Genomic DNA, 19,868 nt, shown 5'->3' with positions numbered 1-19,868 from the left:
TGGCCGACAGGGTCAAATGTTAGGGAGAGCCTGAGTGACAGAGGACTAGATGATAGTGACATTAGTGACGAAGAAGTTGTGAGTGATTAGCTTGAGGGCAGTTTAGGTGGGGTAGCAGAGGCTGCAGTTGACTTAAGGGGTGAGCAACTGGTAAGCATAGATATTTGGCTCTAAAAGGGAGGAGAGGTGACGCTAACTAGCATATAAAGCTGAGGGTAACCATGTATCTACCACTGTTTCCATATCCATCTGTTTTTTGTTTTAGACTTAAGAGACTTGAGTCTATTTAACTGCTAAACAGAAGGAGTGAGTAGGGAGGGAGACACTGAACATACAGGAGGGAGGAGAGGCAAAGAAAAGAGTATGTTTCCAGGAAATGGAATCCAAGACTGGTGGATGAAGATAGCCGCCTTGACAGAAAGAAGGACACGATTTCTACTGAGCCAGACAGGAAGGAGAGATAAGGAAGGTGAGTTTTCGGATGCGCTGGTGGGAAGGGTTCCTCCTGGGGTTTCTGCTTTCTCAGTGAAGTAGAAGGTGAAGACTCTGCTGCTGGCAGCGGGGGCAGTTGGAGGAGTAAAAGTTTTAAGGAGAGAACAGAAGCCTTCAGTTGGATTCGGGGGAAGATGAGGAAAGAAGCTGACAAAGGAAACCACAGAATTGCTTGGAGAATTGCTCCAGGGGTGGCTGGAGACCATGGATTTAGATACACGGCATATCCTTCAGCAGGACTTTTCTCTGTAGCAATCAGCTACCAGGGCGTGGGTGTAGGGAAGGCAGACAGTTGGATTCTATTCTTAGGATCCTTAGAGTCCTAGGAGATTTTCGTGCCTGAAGAGGAACACTAGCCACCATCTGTGCTTTATTTATTGTTTAATTTATTTACTTCATAAATCTACTTAAGCAAAAAATTGTCTCAACATTTAAACACTCTATAACCAAGTCAAAATCTACACATTTTACAAATCAGATTATTTAAACATTGATTGCAAACTTAAATCTTCCTATACATTTCAATCAAATCATCAGTATCATATGTCAGCTCCTCTAAAAACATCAAGCATTTTGGTAAAGCACACACATCTTACAAGGATTATAAAATGTTTTACACCTACTCTTATACTCATTATAAAAATGGGTTTGTAGACCCAAGAGAAGGACACTATCTCAGTTCAGACCAATTTTTGAATTTGGATATCCAAAAGAAGAATATCTCTCAGTGCAGATGAAGTTTTGAATTATTAATCAATGAATTCTTGGTTGGGACCTGGGAAATACTTTACCTTCTAAGATGATGAAAATCTGAGCCAGTGCTTACCTTATATATCACTGGAACTTTTCAAGTCCACACTTTTCCCATGGATTAGTGTATTGTAACTGGATGCCTTTTCTTTAAACGATGTCATCTTTAAGTTTAATGACTATGATATGCAGATGTCCCAGAGACGTCCATGCCCAAACCTCTTATGTTTAACGGTAAAGGGACATTTTCTACGTAATTAAAGTTATGGGCCCTAAAATAGAGAGCTTATCCTGGATTATCTGTGTGGGCCCAATCTAATCACAAGAACCCTTAAAATCAGAGAATTTTTAAGGTCAGAGACGTGACAGAAGGGTAGGTCAGAGAGGTTCAAACTGTGAGAATGACTTGGCCTGACGTTTTTGGCCCGGAGACTGATGGCAAGGAACCTCAATCCTACGACCATAAGGAACTGAATTCTGAATGAGCTTGGGAGTGGATTCTTCTACTTCAGTAAGGAAGGCAGCCCTTCCTACACCTTTCTTTTGACCTAATGAAACCCTGAGGAGAGAATCCAGTCATGCTCTGCTGGACTTCAGACCTACAGAAACTGAGATAATAAATAGGTCAAAGTTGTGTTAAGACACTACTTTGTGGTACTTATTACACAGCAATAGAAAAACTAATACAATAACTTTACTGACATTATTTACAAATTTATCTAGCTCATTTTCATTTTTACAAACTTCCCCAATATTATTGTTTTCCCCAGTATCCAGTCTCCTCTTCTTCCTTATTATATAACTCCTGACTTTTAGCTGGGCATAGCTGCCTGGAATAAAGACTCTATTTCCTAGCCTCTCTCCCTTGCCTGGTGTGGCTAGATATGACTAAATTCTAGCCAATGAGATGCAAACAGAACTGTTGGAGGTGCCTCTCAGAAAGCTTCTTTAAAAGGAAATGGGTGTGCCCTTCCTTCCTCCTTCCTGGGACTGTAAGGGTGAAGTAATGGCTGGAGCTCAAGAAGCTATCTTGGGTCAGGAGGTGATATGCTAAAGGTGGTAGAACAGCAAGAAAGAAAACTGGGCTGTGGCGATCATAAAACTGCCATCCAACCCTGCAGTCTTTATTTGCAGATTCTTCTATGTGAGACAGAAATAATCTGCCACCTTGTTTAAGCCATTATTATTTTGGGTTTTACTGTTCCTGTAATCTCATTATAATTAGTAGGGTAGTAGAGGGGCCCCCTTTCCCAAGAAATGAAGGATCATGTTTGAGCAGTGAGCAGTTATCTTTTGGACGTTTGCCTAATTCATGTTCATGTAACACACTGTGGGAGCTTCTTTCTTCCTAGTTGTAATATATGACCAGATGGTGCCAATCAGTCTCTTTCATTTTTGGTACAGTTCCAACGTTTTCTGGAATTACTGAGAGCTCTCTGGATCCACCCCTCCCTACTTATGCAGATAAAGAAAAATAAATGCACCTTATGAATAGATATAATATCTGCTCTACTTATACTCTTCTACTTATCAAAATTAACTAAAAATATCCTATTATAGTCATACTTCTTCGCTCAGTAGACTAACTACATTTTTGTACATTGTATAGTTACTTCTTCCTTTTTGAAAATCACAACAGAGCTGTGGATTTTAAAAATTCACCTTGTTCCAATTAACAATATTATTTTCCTTTTGATTATCAAATTGTCACAGAATGTCAATTTGTGGAAGCCTATTAAGATTGGTTCCTTTGCCTTCTCAGCTCTACCCTACATTTAAGAAAGCACCTTTGCTTTTTGTCTTCACCAATAGGTTCCAGGCCTAGAGTTATTTATGACATGGAGCTATTCTCAAGGGACCTTGAGTCCTTTTAAAGGAGAATAATATCTGAGGCAAAGCTTCAGGTGCTAAGAATGCATATCAGATTTTTTCCTGATGTTGTTTCTATGCCGCTTTAGTGACAAATTTTGAAAAAGTTATTTCTTTTGAAAACCACAAATTCACAATTGGTATTTCCTATTTAACTCAGGCACTACCAAATCCTTTTTTATTTGACTCTGACATACAGTTTTACATTTATTTTCCCTACAGCATACCTGCTTGTATCCTGTAACCCCTGAACCCAGTTGTAATGTCGTGTTCTCTCTTTAGTGATCCTATAGGGTCTCACTGAGCATCATTCTCTAATTACTTTATTGATAGATTCATCCATGCTGGGCCAATGGGACAGAGAGGTGAGACACAGTTTATAATACTGGCAGGAGAGTGGTTGAAATGATGAATTATGGAATCCAAGGAATTTTAAGGAGGAGGATAAGACAGCACAAATCAGGAGAAAGAAGAGAGGTTGTGAGATAGTGTGGGACAGGTACAGTGAAGGTCCCTGAGAGAGCTGGGAGGAAGGAGGTGGTGGTCAGAGCATGAAGTGATTGAACTTGAGACTACAAAGGTGGAGCAGTTCTAGGAGGGGGCCACGGTCATTGATGTGTTCCATGCCTGGAGATCTACAATTGCCCACATGTGACCTACCTCCACCTCCAGCTGCCAAAGGAACCTTTGTATACCCACTCTCGGCCAAAGCAAACATACACACCCATGTCTTGGGTGGGGAGATGCGGGCCAGAGTCCATCTGGGATCTTCCACAAATAGATGCTGGGTTCACCGTCGGCTGGCTGCCCCAATGTACGTGAAAAATGTCTACCGTGTTCAGGCTGGGTGCATGCCCCCTTCCTGCCGCACCAGCCACAGGCTCTGGGCTGCTCTGTGGCCCTCCCCACAGTTCTGCTACTGGCTGAGTCTCCCTCCTGCTCTAGTCCACACAGTGCTGGCTCAGCTTCTGACTGTGCTGGCCGAGGTCTGTGATGCTGGCACTCCTCACAGGAAGGAGCCTGCTGGGTATGCTGAGGCTGGTCCATCTGGTCCCCTGTAGGGGCCTGTCAGGCTCACCTGTACCACCTGTTCCCCAATAGCACTGAGCAGGAAGCTGGGTTGGAGTTGGGGGGACAGGAGGAGCAGAGTCTGCAAAGTAGCACAGGCCTCCCTACCTGCCAAACCCTGCCCTGATCCTAGGGCTGCAGGCAGAAGGAGATGCAGTGAGAGGCAACTGTGAGGGGCAGGTTAAGAGGGGCAGGTCCCGAGACACCAGAGCTCTACTCTTCACCTTGGATGTTTGGTACAGGGTCCCATGCAAGGACGTGGAATAATAAAGGCAGCCAGAGGGAGTCTCTCTCCTGCCCTGAAGATGCTACTTCTGGGGCAGGAGAGGGCAGAGGGCAGGGGTCAGGGGCTAGATTTCCTTCCTTGAAAGGCTTGAGTCCTCAGAGTGGGAAAATGAGGAAGCCAGAGAAGCTTGAATATTTCCAGCCACCCAGCAGGTTCCCTCGACGCAGGCGCAGAGATACCCGGTCCCCAGGGTCCAGGGGCAGTAGCACAGAGCTGGTGGCTGCCTCCCGGGTCACGTCTGGGTCGTTGGCAAAGGCCGAGATGACAGGCCATGTGTTCAGCATCAGGCTTACCTGGGGAGGGGAGCCCAGTTAGCACCTCTCCCTAGTCCTTGTCCCGGGACCCCCACTTTCCTGAGGGCTTCCTTCCTTCTCTGCAGCCCCAGAGGGACACTCTGGAACCTGGGAACCTGAGGCTCAGAGCACCCTCCTGGGAGGACTGAGAGGTGGCCGGTGTTGCACTCTGTGCCTCCTTCACAGTCTCTGCTAGGCGGGCCCTTTCCCGCCTTGCTCCTGGCCCCCCAGGATGCAGGCCAATGGAGGTCTGCCTGCGGATCCCCTGGGCTCCACTTATTTCCCCCTTCCCTTCCCCTCCTGAGCTGGGGATGGGACAGGGCCTAGGGTTCAGGTCACCTGGACAGTCTGGCGGTTGTACACCTTCACCACATGGAACCGGAAGCTGTAGACGCCCCGGACAGGGGCCACGAAGGAGCCTGAGGCCCGGTCAAAGCCACCGCCCTCGTTCACCAGGACCTGTGAGAAGCGACCCTACTGAGTGGGGCTTGGGGATGCCTGGGGCTAGGGGAAACCAGGATTGGGGGGAAGGGGCAGTGAGTAAGGAAAGGAAGGGGTGGCAAGTAGACCAAACAGGAGGGATGCACGGATTCAAAAGCAGTGGTGACAAAGGGCAAGGAGGGTGTGGTGGGAATGAAGGGAAGGGAGACGGGAAGAAGGCTTGGGGGCAACTGGCCACAGCAGGGCTGTTTCCTTAGCAGCAGAGTGGGTTTGGACAGTGATTCCAGGTCTTTGCAGGGTAGAGGGATTACCTGGTCGAAGTATATGGCTCCACTGGTGCCATTGCCGATCTCTCCTGCTGGCTCGTGGTGGTGGCTTCGGACTGCAGCAAATGCCACTCTTCCAGGGGGTGCCTCTCCCAGGGCTGCTCCCCCTGGCCCCCCTGCCGCAGCTCGGCTGGGCTCACAGACCACCAGGCACTCACCTTCCAGGAGGACTGGCTCTGTCCCCTCCTGGGCCCACCCTGTCCTCAGGGCCATAAGTGTCAGGGCCAAGGTCAGCCAAGGGCTGAGTGAGGGACCTGGTGGCCAGTGTCGCTTTGCTCCCAGCATGGTTGAGTGGCTCTGTGACCCACAAGCCTTCTCTGTTTGCTCCTTGGTTTTGTCCACCTCTCCTCCAGGCTCTCACCACCCCTCACGCTGCTTCTCAGCCCTCTCTGGGACTCATGGTCACCTGGTCTTGGCATCTCCCTCTCCATCCCTCTCTGTGCCCCACGACTCTGTCCTGCCTCTCACTCCTGCTGTCACTGCAGTTCCTGCCTCCTACTCCTGCTGTCACTGCAGTTCCTGCCTCCTCGGCAGGGCACAAAATGACAGCAGCTGGGCTCTGGGAGGGAGAGGAGAAATGAGGCAGCCATACAGGAGGGCTACAGCCAAAACCCCAGGGCAGCCCCTCCCGAGAGCACTGAAGGCTGGAACTGGGACGACAGAGAACATGGGTGTCTGTGTGAGACTGTGAATTCTTGTATGTGTATGTGTGTGAGTGTGTGCGTATGTGTGAGACAGCTCCTACAGCTCCTCCCCTCACTCCTCCCCTCTTCAAAATCCGTCGCAAGTCAGCAGCCCTCTTAGCAGCATCTTTTCCACCGTTGGAAAAAAGGGAGTGTCCTTGTGTTTTCCCTGCAATTGTTTTGGTGGAAAGTGCTTGGCCCAACAGTGTCACTGTCCTGTGACCCTGGGCCCGTCTCTTTCTTTCCTTGGTCTTCTATATCTTCATCCGAAGGGACTGCATTAGTCCGTTTAAGGCGCTCTTCACCTCCATCTCTCCATGAAGTGGTTCCTCATTCCTGAGAAACAACTGCGTGGAGCGATTGAAAACTCAGAAGAGCGCGGAGACGTGACCCGCAGGCTTGGAGCAAGAGCGGGCGAGAGGGCGGGGCCGGGGTGGGGGGACGAGTAGGCTGTGGGCGGGGCCGGGGGCGGGGACCCGGCTGGGGCCTGGGCCCGGGCCGAGGCTCCGGCCGCCGGCGGAGAGCAGCCTGCAGCTGGCGGGGGCGGGCGCGCGCCGGGGCTCGGTGCAGGCCCAGCCCCGGGAGGGGCCCAGCTGACTCCGCCCCCGGCCAGGAAGTGACTCAAAAAACTGTTCGTGATGTGGGGAAGAGAGGTCCCCGTTGGGTGAGGAATCGGGAAGGCCCGCCCAGATTCGGGCCCCCCGCCTTTCTTCCCTGGGCCGGGGGCGCGGGCGAAGCTGGGGCCGGCGGGCACCGAGCGGCGCCGGCGGGACTGAGGCCGCAGCGGGCGGCGAGGCGGGTAGGCGCGCTCTCCCCCGCGCCCGGGCCGCGGGAGCCAGAGGCCGCAGTGCAGAGCGCAGTCGGAGGGCGGCAGCCGCCAGCGGCTATGGGCGGGGCCCGGTCCGACCCCTGGGCCCCGCGTGGGGCTCGTGGCCCGACCGAGGGGTGTAGCAGACTGCGGAGGAAGGGGGAGGGGTGGGAGTGGCTAGAACCTTGGAAATGGCTGACAAGGGACCCAGAGGACAGCCCAGTTCAAGCCCTGGTGAGGATTCATCTTTAAGAGGCCGTCTTGGACTCGGAGATTGCAGAGACCCGGAGGAGAGGGACTCTTTCGTCACCTGTCCCCACCTTCTGGCCTCCAGACCCAGCTGGATCTCCCCCCCCCCCCCCGCCGCCCCGCCCCCGCTTCCTGCTCAGGGCTGTGGTCATTTTCCAAAGGCCACACACCCATCCCAGAGAGACAGCCTTCCTTGTTTATCCATGACTTGTCTCCGGAGAGAAGGCCCTTGTGTCCAGATAATCTGACATTCCCTCCCTATCCCCAGGCTGGACTGAAGTGCTGGTTACCTCTTGGGTTTACCAGTTTGGTAACTAGGTGCGACCTGTTGATAGCTGGTGTAGGCCAGGAGACCAAATTTGGGCTGAGGGGACATTGAGGCTCTGAACTGCTTTCCCTCCTTCCAGGGCTGGGCGGCCAAGGAGCCATGCCTACCTGGGGGGCTGGCTCCCCGTCCCCTGACCGTTTTGCGGTGTCTGCGGAGGCTGAGGACAAGGTGCGGGAACAGCAACCCTATGTGGAGCGCATCTTCAGGGTGGGGATGAGCGTCCTCCCGAAGGACTGTCCTGAGAACCCTCACATCTGGCTGCAGCTGGAGGGCCCCAAGGAGAACGCCAGCAGAGCCAAGGTGAACACCTCTCCCTGACCCTTCTGGGAAAACAATGACTCCCTCCCCCGAGGAGGCAGAAGAGAGGAGGGGCTGGGGAGGATCTCCACTCTTTGCTTGTCTCACTGGCCCTGAGCTTTGAGGAACTTCCAAACTCTCTATTTGTCAAGAGTTTTGGTTTCATTTCTGCTGCGATGACCCAGATTCTGCCAGGGCTTGGAGATTAGTGACTCAGTTCAAATCAGTTTTTACTCTCTGGGGGAGAAGAGATAATTTGGTTGGGCAGGCAGGCTCCACCAAGGAATTCACTGTGGGGTGGGAGGCCACACTGATTCCTTTGGAGTTAGTCAGGACTTACAGTAAGGCAGGACCAAATACCATCCTTGTGGTCCTAGTTTGTTTCCTTATCTATAAAATGTGAATAATAACAGTACCCACCTCACTGAACTTATTGTGACTTAGATAAAGCATGTAAAGCGTGAGTTCGGTAAAAGTTGTCAATGATGATTGTTATGATGGAAATATACAACACGCATACACACACATAAATGTTTAGAAGAGACAGCCTTTTAACCAATTAATTATAACAGTTTCTTAAGTTGAGGCAAGTTCTAAATGGAAATTCAGCCACGGGCTGTCAACTGAAAAGGCAAAGAGGTGAGTTTCTCGCTCCCCTCTTAACCACCACGTTTTTCAGGATCTGTAGGGCTCCATAGCTCTCCTCAGGCATCCTGGAGCTCAGAGGAGAGCAGCGGCCCCGAAGGAGCTATTGGGCCACTTAGGATTCCAGCAGTCTCTTTTTTTTTTTCCTACCTCCCCTCCCCACCTTTTCCCCCAGGAGTACCTGAAGGGTCTCTGCAGCCCAGAGCTACAGAATGAAATTCATTACCCACCCAAACTGCACTGCATCTTTCTGGGAGCCCAGGGCTTCTTCCTTGATTGCCTGACTTGGAGCACATCAGCCCACCTGGTGCCGGGGGCGCCCGGCTCGCTGATGGTCAGCGGCCTGACCGAGGCCTTTGTCATGGTCCAGAGCCGAGTGGAGGAGCTGGTGGAGCGGCTGAGCTGGGACTTTCGGCTGGGGCCATCCCCTGGAGCCTCCCACTGTGCTGGAGTGCTGAGAGAATTCTCTTCTCTGCTGCAGTCCCGGGGGGATGCCCACACAGAGGCCCTGCTGCAGCTGCCCCTTGCTGTCCAGGAAGAACTGCTGAGCCTGGTGCAAGAGGCATCCAGGGGGCAGGGGCCCCAAGCATTCCCGTCCTGGGAGTGGGGGAGCCCAGGTCTGCTGGGTGCTCAGCACCAGGGAGTCAGGAGTCCCCTGAGTGACAGCAGGGAGTCTCTGGACACAGGACCTGCAGGGTGGCAGGAGTCACGGGGAGAGAGATGTGCTATGGAGAAGGAGGGGACAAAGCACGGTGGTCCCAGGGAGATGGATTTGGGGTGGAAGGAGTGGCCCGGGGAAGAGGCCTCGGAGAGACAAGTGGCCTTCAGGCCACAGTCAGGAGGAGGAGAGGCAGGGCAGGCAGTGCCTCTGAAAGGGAAGGCCCTGGGGAAGGAGGGGGTGCCTCAGGAAAGAGGAAGGTTCTGGGTCCAGGGCGCCCCTCCTGGCACCCAGGGCCCCTGTCAGAAGGCAGCCCAGCCCCGGGGAGCCTCCCTCCTGCAGCGGCTCCATAATGGGGAAGCCTCACCTCCAAGAGTGCCCAGCCCCCCACCGGCGCCTGAACCCCCTTGGCACTGCGGAGATCGAGGGGACAGAGGAGACAGGGCAGACAAGCAGCAGGTCGTGGCTCGAGGTCGGGGGTCTCCGTGGAAACGAGGCACCCGGGGGGGTAATTTGGTGACTGGCACACAGCGTTTCCAGGAGGCCCTCCAGGACCCTTTCACCCTGTGCCTTGCCAATGTGCCAGGCAAGCCAGACCTTCGCCATATTGTCATCGATGGCAGCAACGTGGCCATGGTGTGAGTACCTGGTGGGGCTGAGCGTCCTGGGGAGGGGGATGAGATGACGAGATGGGCAGTTGCATTCACCTTGGGGATATGTGCGAAGTGGGGGGCAGTAGAGCCAGGCTGCCAGGCCCCCCTGGGGGTCCCAGAATGCTGACCCCTTTCCACTGCAGGCATGGCCTCCAGCACTACTTCTCCAGCCGGGGCATTGCCATTGCTGTGCAGTACTTCTGGGACCGTGGCCACCGCGACATAACTGTCTTTGTGCCTCAGTGGCGTTTCAGTAGGGACTCCAAGGTCAGAGGTGAGTTGGGACTGGTCTTTTGTGTCCGGGGATGGGCCCTGCTTCCACCTTGAGGATAACCCCATTCTGCTTCTCTTTCTCTAGAGAGTCACTTCCTGCACAAGCTGTATTCCCTCAGCCTGCTCTCCCTCACTCCCTCCCGGGTCTTGGATGGCAAGAGGATCTCTTCCTATGACGACAGGTACTTGCTTCTTTCTTGGTCACAGGCTGGACATTCAAGGAGCCAAGTGGGAGACTGAGGGAGAGACAGAAGCTCCTGACCCTTCACACTGTCTGTAAGCCTGAGTCGTGGGACAAGGGTCAGTTCTCCTCCGCGTGCCCCTATGACTGGGGAGGTAAACCTGCCCCGCAGGCAGGATGAGATGGATGGTGGACAGCTCTGTTTGTCCACTCATCCTTCACTTTTCACTCATCAAACTAAAGGATGCCTCATATTTACACAGTGCCTTACTGTCTAGAAAATACTGGTTTAATGGAAAGATGGGAAAGCCAATGACGTGAATAGCTGACAAATGCCTCTTACAACCTAGATGTCCAAACACATAGAGAAATTCCCCAACCTTCTGGAAAAACCAGAATCAATGTTCAAAATAACGATAAATGAAAAAACACATTCCATGCATAGTAAGACTGTACAAAACATGGTATAATAAAAGACAGTGAAAGATCACTGGTCTTAGAATTTGCAGGTCTGGATTTGAGTCCCAGGTTGCACAGTCATTGACTGTGGAGTCTCTTAGTGGATTAATCTCTTTGTCTCAAGGTCCTCTTCCATTTATTCATCCTCCTTGTGAATGTCAAAAGAAGCTAAGGTATGTGTTTGTCTCACTCAAGGTGCTGGGCAGGAGGGCAGTGATGTTCCTTAGTTTTTCATGGATCCAATCAAGTGTGGCAGAGGGCCTACCTCTTGTACGGAAGTGGAGACGGAGGGTCAGAGTAGTTAATTTTCTTGGCAAAGGCTATGAAGTAGCAAAGGGAAAATGAGAACTTAAAGCTGCTAGCTGGTTTAACTGAAAAACGCGGGGCACATTCCCTCCCCAGTGTGCACACAGTGTGGGAGATGGGCGGATTTTAAAAGCTAACTAACCGATTTAAAAAAACTAGTGACAAGTTCTTTATTCTCTAGGATTTTCGGTTTTAAATTAAAAACAAGTTTCCAAACTGAAGTGATTATATATTTTGTTTTTTCAAATACTTAGCTCTTACTCCCTAACAGGAAAATGGTATTCTACAAAAAGTTCACGTTCTCCCGATGCTATTCTGTTTTATGTCTAGATTTCACAGGTTATCTGCGCTATGGAATCTTCTTTACACGCCAGCACTGACACAGTTAAAACTGAAGGTTGAGTCAGTTGTAATAAATTTTGAAGGCACATGTCTGTACAGTGGTGTACGTCCTGATAGGCAGACAGCACAATATGAATTTGGAATTTTGCCTAGTTACAGTGAAAAACACAGTGGCACGTAGCACAGGCCTACTGAATACTGCGGAACAACGTATGATGTAATGTGATAATAGTAAAATATGCTTAACTTGAAAATACCTTTTGTACCTTATATGATACCATATACATTTTTATGTCATCTTCTTAATTTGTTTCCCAGACAGAAACTCAGAACCAGACACCTGTCACACCGAATCCTGATTACTAGTCCCCTCTATACCACAATGTCTTTCAAATACTGACTGCCTGCTTAGTACTAGGTGCGTGGCCTGCCGAAGGAAGCAGGAATGCAGGGAATCAGGGAAGACCTGATTCTCGACTTCAAAGAGCCCAAAGAAAATGTAAACCAACAGTACAGAATGGAGAGGAAAGGGATCCCCCTTCTGGCTGGGGTTTTGTGGGAAGAGAAAGCTTTGAGAGCTTCTGTTGATTGATCGACAAGGACATGGGATGCGTTGGAGCTCTAGGTTTTAAACCTGTTAAAAAGGACTCACCTCATGAGTCCTACCCCAGTCCTGTGGAATCAGAATTACTAAAGTGGGGCCCAGGCATCTATTTTTTTAAAGTTCCCCTGGTGGTTCCGTTCATCAGTGAGGTTGGGGAAGCACCTTCCAGATGGAGGGAATAATTCGAGAAAGATGGAAGTCGGACAGCACGGGGCATGTTTGAAGAACAGGGTGTAATCTGATCATTGATTTTGGCAGGAGCTGAGTACAGCAGGGAGTATGGGGTGAGATAAGGCCATAAGAGTGGCTTGGAGCTGGGTTCTAGATGGCCTTGGCTGCCAGGCCTGGGCATGTGGAAATATTCGGTAGATAAAGGGCAAGTTTGGAAGACTTTTGTGTAGGAAGAGCATATTCTCTTGGGGGAGGTCAGGAGAGACTGGAGGGTGGTAAGTGGCTGGGGGCAGGGGACCCCCTCATCAGGAGGCTATGCAGTAGTACCATGCTTGTAATGTCCAGGTAGCTCAGATGGTAATGGTGGGACTGGAAAAGAAGGAAGCAGAGTGGAAAGCCTTTCAGAGGAGAAGCGTGATGGATCTGTGACTGATTCATGGGGGCACGGTGGAAGAAGACAGAGCCAGAGCCAGATCTTTCTATTTCACGCTAATGAGGCACAAAGTGTTGAGTGGAGGATTGTGGTGACTTGAGGGGATGCTATTGGGGAACCACGATGGATTCATCTTTCATGAGTTTCCTTTCTAACCCGTGGCACCTGTATGCAGTCAGTCACCTGGGGGCTGGATCAAGGTGAGGGGGCCAGAACTCCATCACCGGAAGTGGGTCACGGGAGTCGATAACGCTCTTTGGGGTTGGGACCTTGGAGAGTCCCAATATGGCGGCCGTGGTTTTCGTGACAGGTTCATGGTGAAGCTGGCTGAAGAGACCGATGGGATCATTGTCTCCAATGACCAGTTCCGGGACCTGGCAGAGGAGTCTGAGAAGTGGATGGCAATCATTAGAGAGCGGTGAGGGAGCCCTCCCCTGAGCACAGGGCACGGACTCAGACCTTTCTCTAAAACCAGCTCTGCTCTGCCACCGGGTGAGGACTCTGGGAAGGGGCTGACGTTGCTTTGCGAAGGATGGTAGCTGGCAGCTTCTGATGGTGTTGGTCTTAACTGTCCGGGAGGTGGGCAAAGACCCCTCAGTGACCACACATTCTCTGTGCCCATCCAGCCTGCTGCCCTTCACCTTCGTGGGAAACCTCTTCATGGTGCCTGATGACCCACTGGGGCGAAATGGCCCTACACTGGATGAGTTCCTGAAGAAGCCGGTCAGGTAATGCCTCAGACTCTCCTAGGCAGCCCTAGCTTTTGCTCTGCAGGAGCCTTGCAGGCCTGGAGAATTGGGGGAAGAATGACCTCAATCTGGGCCAGCTTTATTCTGTAGTAGTTCAAGTTGCCTTGGGCTTGGCCCAAGGAATCCTGACTGAGACCCTCCTGGCTGGGAGGGAAGCTCCTGTTTCCTGTTTTCCCTAATCAGTGTGTTGGACGGAGTTATTTGGAAGGTGCTTGCTTTTACTTATAGCCAGCTGCATTGAGCATGCCCTCTGTTGGACATAAAGTGATTAATTTATTAGACTAGAAGTAGATAGTGGCAGGTTCACCTTCCAGGTTCCAAAGGAACAGGCCATCTTCCCTTCAGAAGTGGGTTGATACTGCCCCTCAGTGGTCAGTTTCTGGAACTTCAGGGTCACTCCCCAGAGCCCAGACTAGGCAGGGCAGTTGACTGGGAGTGGAGAGCAGGGAGGCCCACTGGGCTCTCACCTCCCTCGAGGATGCTCATCAGTTCTTCCTGTTCCCTCTGCTTCTTCCCAGGGCACAGGGGTCTTCTAAGGCGCAGCATTCTGCCAGGGGCTTCACAGAACACAGTAATCAGCAGCAGGGGAGAAAAGAAGAGGAGAAGGGCAGTGGTGGCATTCGGAAGACGCGGGAGACAGAGCGGCTCCGGCGCCAACTGCTGGAGGTGTTTTGGGGCCAGGATCACAAGGTGGACTTCATCCTGCAGCGGGAGCCGTACTGCCGGGACATCAACCAGCTCTCTGAGGCCCTGCTCAGTCTCAACTTTTGAGCCTCACCTGTCTGAGTGACTGCCACCCCGTCAGCTCCAGCCTCATCCAGCTCAGCTTATTCTGTGAGGGTCCCTCTGCTGCTCAGACCCTGACCCAGTCTCACCCTGAGTTGGTGCTTTGTGTCAGGGAAGCACCAAGGAAGTGCATTCGTGTGTGGGGAATGCTCTTGCCTGGGGCACTTTGGGGACAGGTCTGTAAGGTGACCTGATCTCACCTTGAGTCAGGACCTCAACCAGCTCTCAGGAGGTTCTACTCAGCCTTAACTTCTTAACCTTGCTTTATGCAGGGTTTCTGTAGGGAATGGGGGCTGCTGGGAAGGGTGGGTCACGGAGATGGGGACTGTCGGCCCCTCCACGCTGAGCTGGGGATGGAGGCTAGGGTGGGTGGGAGGGGAATGTAGAACAGGTGGCCAGGAAGCTAAGCCTTTCCTCCTCCTGGCTGCTGCTCTGATGGCCAGAGGACAGGACGAGTCCCAGGCCTGGCTGGGCTCCTGGGCGCATCAAAGGGAATGCTGGGCCCTGGAAAGGCTAGTGTTATGGGGTCTGGGTCACAGTGGGGCAGCGGGGAGCTGGTGGAGAAGGCAGAGGGAGACTTGGCTTCTGGTCTCAGCTATGCCTGCCTGTGACCTTGATTGATCTTGGTCTTTACTTCCGCCTACAAGTCAGGGGTAAAAAAGCCTGTTGGGAGGAGAGATGAGAACGTGGAGGAAAGCTCCTTGGAGGAAAGGTACTTGGACCAAGCCTCAGGTGTGTCTGTCTGTGGTTGCACAGGCTTCCTAACCAAAACCTCACTTTTAGAGAGCTGAGGGTCCTCTGTCCCCAGGACCTGTGCCCTAGATGTTTTAACACTGCATCCTCAGTATAATGAGCCCTATAATGGCTGCGTCCCTTTTGGGCAACCCCCCTCCCCCGCCAAATCCACATTTACAAAACGGTTAATTAGGGGTGACTGTTTGCATTACCAGAAAACTCTCAGGGTTCCTTCCTATCAATGGCAGCTCTCCTGTTGCATTCAGGTGTTTGTTTACAGTTGAACGAATGTGTCAGAAAGTCCGCAGTCCCCAGTTGATGCACTTGCTCGAGCGTTGAGTAGTCACCAAACCAGTGAAGCCATGTTCTGCGAGCAAAACGTTCATGTGACCTGACCCTAGCATCTTCTTTACAGAACATATATGTTGCATAAAGCGAGACCCACTTCTGCTCCGTGTGTGCGTGTATGCGGATGGGAGGGTTTATAGAGTTTGTATCTAGAGGAACCAATCTGGAAAATGAAAATTGAAGAATCAGAGTCAGAAGGTACTTGACTGGCCACCAGACCAGCTGCTGTCACCTCAGGACATTCTCTTTCCTCCTTGATTCCTACAGGTCATTGTCCTGTATCTGCTTGAAATCCTCCTGTACCAGGGAATTTACTACCTCCGAGGCAGCACATCCATCCGTGGACAGTACTAGGCAGTCCTTCCTTTAGTGCATCCCCAAATATGCTTTTCTGTTACTTCTACCTTTGAGGCCAGTCATTCCATCGGGAACAGTACAGAGCCAGTCAACTTCCTAAAGAGTCCAAAACCAGATAAAGAAGTGAGACAGGTGTTCCTGGATTCTGTGCTGTCTGGGCCCTGCAGCAAGTCCCTGGACATGGCCCTCTTTTTAGGCTGACTTCTGTTCCCTGAGTGGCACAGGGAGTTGAAATCACCCCAGATCCTTGTATCAGCAACTAGCACGTGGAGCTGAATGATGATAGAGAGGGTCCTAGAGTCCCAGGGTCTTTGCCCCTCCCCATTGGTGAGGTCCACCACTACACTGCACTGAGCTGGGCTGGGGGCAGGCGAGTTGGAGAGGCTAGTCGGGGTGGTAACAGTGATTCAAGGACAACCTGTAGTCTCCTCAGGAGAAAGGAGATTGGTTAATATGGCCTGAATTGGGGGCTAGGGGAACTGCTTCTGGTTAAACTGTGGCAGAAACCAGGGTCGAGAAAAAGGGGGAGGCTCCTTGATGAATACTTGGGACGCTTTTTCCCTGAAAGGATTGAGTTTGTAACTTTTGATAGGTTCCTTGTACCTTTCACTTTCAATGCTGGTGGGTATGCAGTGGGCTTGAGGTATCTTCTGCCCTTTTGTGCTAGGGATCCTGGTTGACTTAAGTGGTCCCAGTCAGATGAGAGGCAAGTCCTTATCTTTTGACAGTCCTAAGCTTTGCACAGCTTTGTCCTGCTGCAGCCTGATGAACTGGGGCCAGTGTGTGATTGCTTTATCAATTCACTGCTGTTCAGTGACAGACTGAAGGCTGTCCTGGACTTGGACCTTGTCCCTTCCTCTGCTGGCATCCTGATGGCACTGCGTGAAACAAGTATGCAGGGTGACCACAGAGCCCACTGGAAATGGATCACCATTCTTCTTGCCTCTACCTTTGTCATAACCTCGTGCCTCAAATTTGTTGCCAACTCTTTTGGCAATGGAGGGACCAAGAAGGGAGATGTTGCACATTATAACTTTCAAAACCCCATGTAAAGTAAAGGGTCTCCTAGGATGGCACTCCTTGAAATAAATTTCAGAACCTAGGCCAAAGAGATGAGCTGAAGCTAGTGAGATAATTTACCTTTATTGCCTAAACTGCGGAACATTCTCTACACAGCAAAAAGGAGAAATGGGCCAGGAACAGGACATGCAGGGAAACCAAACTTGGGAATTTATTTAGGAGCAGTTGAAGAGGTTAAGGTCCCAACTCGATGAGACTGCAGCCTTGAAACAGCGGACAGTCTCTCAGTTAAATAAGGTGAGGCAACAGGACAATGAGAAAGAAAGAGGACTCCCTAAGAACCAGATGGTTCAGGTTTTAAGCAGAGGAGAACCTGAGCTCATAGTTTCTCATTAGGAAAGCCCCCGCTGAGGGACAGGCCTCAGGCCCTTCCTTGAGCCTCCCCCACCTAGGCTATGACTTCCTTCAAGGCGGCCCCCAGCTCTGGGAAGGAATACTGGTAGCCAGCAGCCAGTGTCCGCCTTGGGACTACCTTCTGGCCCTCCAGCAGCATGACGGCACGTTCTCGCCCAAAGACAGCTTGTACCACCGTGCTGGGGAGAGGGATGAGGGCTGGGCGGCCCAGGGCTGCGCCCAAGGCCCGGGCAAATTCAGCGTTGGTAGTGGAGGAGGCTGGAGCCACTCCGTTCAGGACCCCTTGCACGTGGCTTGCTTCAAGGGCGTGGGCTAGGATTCCTGCCAAGTCTCTGATGTGAATCCAGGGGAAGAACTGGTGGCCTGAGCCGATGGGGCCCCCCAGGCCCAGGCGGAAGGGCAGCAGCATGTGACCAATGGCACCGCCTCCACGGCCAAGCACAACCCCTAGAGCGGGCAAGAAGGACGGTACAGGAAGGCCCTTTAGCCTCCAGGCAGTCCCACTGTTCCTCCCTGCTTCCCCTTCCTCACCTTTTCCCCATGCTGACTGCTCTGTGGCAGGCAAGGGGTGTGGCTCTCTTTGGGATGTCCCGCCCTCCCACCTGTAGGTTAGCTAGAAGTGGAGGCATCCTCTGTAAGCCCAGCTCCCCTTATCCCCCCACCCTCCCAGCCCAGAGAAGGCATTCCAACCCTGTCTGATACCCAGGGCCCTGGTTCTCACCGGAGCGCACCACCACTTGGCGTGTAGAATCTCCAGGAAGCCTCGCTGCAGCTTCCCATTTGGTTACAAGGTTGGAGAAAAAGTCAAAATCCCCTCCTGGGCTGTCCTCATCGTACTCGGCAGTCAGGCTGGGCTGGTAGTAAGCTGCCGGTGGAACAGCACTTGTTTGCTCTGCGTGTCCTTGGTCCTGTCTGGCCCTTTGCAGTCAAGGCTCCCCTTGGCCTCACCCTCCTTGGCCCTTGGGATCTCCCCACGGGAACTCAGAGCCATGGATATTTTCCCCTTGATCTTCTCCATGAGCTGACCTGTTCCGGCCCTGGAGTCATTCTTATTTTTCGTTATGGGGCTAAGCTGAGGTGCTAGAGTGAGAAGCTAAGAATAAAGACTTGGGTGCCAGACTGCCTGAGTTTTAATCTCAGCTCCACCATTTATTAACTCTGACTAAAGGCAAGTTACATAACGTCTCTGTGCAGAATTTTTGCATCTTTAAAATGGGAATAATAGTACCTACTGCATAGGTTTCTTGTAAGGATTAAATGTAATATGTGCAAATCACTTAGAATAGTGGCTTGTGTGTGTGTGTGTGTGTGTGTGTGTGTGTGTGTGTGTGTGTATTTGTTATTTGGTCCCAAAGGTAAAATACAAGAATCAAGAATTCTGTTCCTAAAGAACTGTGCTATAAGAAATAAGGGACCTGGAAGTAGGTGGGACTTTCCCTGGCACTGGGAGCACTGCCACTGCCTTCACTTTCTCTGAGGTCCCCATTTCTCAGTGAAAGTACACAAAAGTCAGGAGAAATATGCATGGAATGAGGGCCTAGGTAGATCCCGTGCTTGGAAAAGACCAGCACTCTGGGGCCTGAGCTGCTCCTCACTGTGCTCCCTCCTTTCCCTGGCTAGTCTAAGGGTTGGTGGTGTGGGACATACCTACACCTGTGACTAAGACCCAGACCTGGGGGGATTGTGGGGCTTTGGCAATGGCTCTAGCCAGCATTTGGGTGGTCTCCAGGCGGCTGCTGAGAACCTCTTTTTGGAAGGCTTCATTCCACCTGCAGGAGAAACGGGGGAAATAAAATGCCACTAAATACATGTACATACCCTTCCTTTCCTCTCTTTCCCTGGGGCCCATCCATATCCGTTTCTAATAAAACCCTGCATTGCAGCTTAGAGGAATGGTCCATCTCTTCTGTAGAAGGAAAAGGCACATCTACTTTGGGCATCCTGAGTGGGGAGCAAGGTCCACCAGCTGAGCGGGAAGAAGGGCAAGTGGCTGTGGAGGAGTGGGGGTGGGGGAACGAGCAGTCCGGTATACGGGCTGAGTTCTCAATCTGGCAGTCCCATTCTCCACAGCTCACAGTAATCCTCAGAGTCGGCCCTCTCCTCCCTCTGCTCTGAAGGATGTCAGCTTCAGGGCCCGGCTGACCTGCGGAGAGGGTTGAGGATGTTCTCTCCCGCCAGATTGACGGCGGCATCGCAGCGGGGCAGCCCCGACGTAGCGAGCTCATCCTGTTGGAGAAAGCACACAGTGCCCGCGAGCCCTCGCCCTGCGCCACCAAACTAGGCCCCACCCCCACCCCCCATGCTTCCAGAATTTGGACATACCCACGTGATCCGACCGGCCCCTGGCTTTCGGGAGACCAGCGTCACTTCGTGGCCCCTGGCCTTCAGCAGCTGGGTTAGGGCTGTCCCAATGAAGCCCGTTCCGCCACCTGATCAGAAAATGAGAGGTGTTTATCCTCCCGGGGGCGCCTTCCGTCCCCACGTGGCCCCCTCTTCCGGTGTCCTCCCATCTGACGCCAGACTTCTCCCCTCCTCGCCCCCTCCCCGCGTTGCAGAGGTGACACAGGTCACAGAGTTTAGGGAGATTCGGCTTCTAGGGCTCTGAGGCCAAGACCAGGTTGCCTGTGCACGAGACGGTGCCCTCTCTCAGAAACGGCCTCCTAGCCCTCAATTTCTGGCTATGTTTTCTTCGTATAAACCGGCCTCCTCCCACTCCCCCTTCCTGCCCTCCCTCACCCACAAGAACCCTCATAGCGACCAGGACCTAACGCGCCTGCGCAAGATTTAGAGTCCACCTCTAGGACGACTGCAGCCTTTCTGCGCATGCGTCTTTCGGGAAGCGCC

At 52.1% G+C, this 19,868-nt stretch overlaps 3 protein-coding genes across 11 annotated transcripts; 1 reads left to right on the top strand and 2 right to left on the bottom strand.

Annotated features, from left to right (window-relative positions):
- Positions 1 to 4,560: 4,560 nt before the first annotated feature.
- On the bottom strand, positions 4,561 to 6,157 carry CBLN3 (cerebellin 3 precursor). Its single transcript, XM_060144362.1, has 3 exons — positions 5,511 to 6,157; positions 5,098 to 5,217; positions 4,561 to 4,758 (listed from the first exon to the last, which is right to left on the bottom strand). The coding sequence occupies exons 1-3, from the start codon at positions 5,808 to 5,810 to the stop codon at positions 4,561 to 4,563; spliced, it is 618 nt and encodes a 205-aa protein (XP_060000345.1). The 5' UTR covers positions 5,811 to 6,157.
- Positions 6,158 to 6,737: 580 nt separating this feature from the next.
- On the top strand, positions 6,738 to 18,809 carry KHNYN (KH and NYN domain containing). Of its 8 annotated transcripts, none has more exons than XM_060144287.1 (8): positions 6,738 to 6,872; positions 7,673 to 7,893; positions 8,711 to 9,831; positions 9,990 to 10,120; positions 10,205 to 10,301; positions 12,926 to 13,033; positions 13,242 to 13,343; positions 13,883 to 18,809. In XM_060144287.1, the coding sequence occupies exons 2-8, from the start codon at positions 7,693 to 7,695 to the stop codon at positions 14,133 to 14,135; spliced, it is 2,013 nt and encodes a 670-aa protein (XP_060000270.1). In that variant the 5' UTR covers positions 6,738 to 6,872; positions 7,673 to 7,692; the 3' UTR covers positions 14,136 to 18,809. The 8 variants fall into 8 exon arrangements, 6 of the variants coding, with proteins under 6 accessions (XP_060000270.1, XP_060000259.1, XP_060000307.1 ...); XM_060144276.1 differs by lacking the exon at positions 6,738 to 6,872 and adding an exon at positions 6,874 to 7,007; XR_009539706.1 differs by lacking the exon at positions 6,738 to 6,872 and adding an exon at positions 7,189 to 7,250 and having other exon boundaries at positions 12,926 to 13,107; positions 13,883 to 13,917.
- On the bottom strand, positions 16,704 to 19,787 carry SDR39U1 (short chain dehydrogenase/reductase family 39U member 1). Of its 2 annotated transcripts, XM_060144339.1 has the most exons (6): positions 19,761 to 19,787; positions 19,347 to 19,453; positions 19,168 to 19,250; positions 18,672 to 18,793; positions 17,746 to 17,889; positions 16,704 to 17,471 (listed from the first exon to the last, which is right to left on the bottom strand). In XM_060144339.1, exons 1-6 carry the CDS (start codon positions 19,774 to 19,776, stop codon positions 17,059 to 17,061), a joined length of 885 nt encoding a protein of 294 aa, XP_060000322.1. In that variant the 5' UTR covers positions 19,777 to 19,787; the 3' UTR covers positions 16,704 to 17,058. The 2 variants fall into 2 exon arrangements, with proteins under 2 accessions (XP_060000322.1, XP_060000333.1); XM_060144350.1 differs by lacking the exons at positions 19,168 to 19,250; positions 19,761 to 19,787 and adding an exon at positions 19,100 to 19,167 and having other exon boundaries at positions 19,347 to 19,708.
- Between the last annotated feature and the right edge of the window lie 81 nt (positions 19,788 to 19,868).

Source organism: Lagenorhynchus albirostris, chromosome 1 (genome assembly GCF_949774975.1).
Source record: "Lagenorhynchus albirostris chromosome 1, mLagAlb1.1, whole genome shotgun sequence".
Lineage (NCBI taxonomy): Eukaryota > Metazoa > Chordata > Mammalia > Artiodactyla > Delphinidae > Lagenorhynchus > Lagenorhynchus albirostris.
This window is presented reverse-complemented; position numbering and strand designations above follow the sequence as displayed.

Bases quoted from the DNA above. Each gene is read 5' to 3' on its own strand.
- CBLN3 (XM_060144362.1), bottom strand. From the start codon at position 5,810: ATGCTGGGAGCAAAGCGACACTGGCCACCAGGTCCCTCACTCAGCCCT. The intron at 5,218-5,510 runs GTAATCCCTCTA...CGCTTCTCACAG, and splicing joins GAGCCATATACTTCGACCAG to GTCCTGGTGAACGAGGGCGG. The intron at 4,759-5,097 runs GTGACCTGAACC...TCCCCTCCCCAG, and splicing joins ACAACCGCCAGACTGTCCAG to GTAAGCCTGATGCTGAACAC.
- KHNYN (XM_060144268.1), top strand. From the start codon at position 7,208: ATGGCTGACAAGGGACCCAGAGGACAGCCCAGTTCAAGCCCTG. The intron at 9,832-9,989 runs GTGAGTACCTGG...TTTCCACTGCAG, and splicing joins GGCAGCAACGTGGCCATGGT to GCATGGCCTCCAGCACTACT. The intron at 13,344-13,882 runs GTAATGCCTCAG...GCTTCTTCCCAG, and splicing joins TTCCTGAAGAAGCCGGTCAG to GGCACAGGGGTCTTCTAAGG.
- SDR39U1 (XM_060144339.1), bottom strand. The intron at 17,890-18,671 runs GTATGTCCCACA...TTCCACCGGCAG, and splicing joins GGTCTTAGTCACAGGTGTAG to CTTACTACCAGCCCAGCCTG. The intron at 17,472-17,745 runs GTGAGAACCAGG...TGCCCGCTCTAG, and splicing joins CCAAGTGGTGGTGCGCTCCG to GGGTTGTGCTTGGCCGTGGA.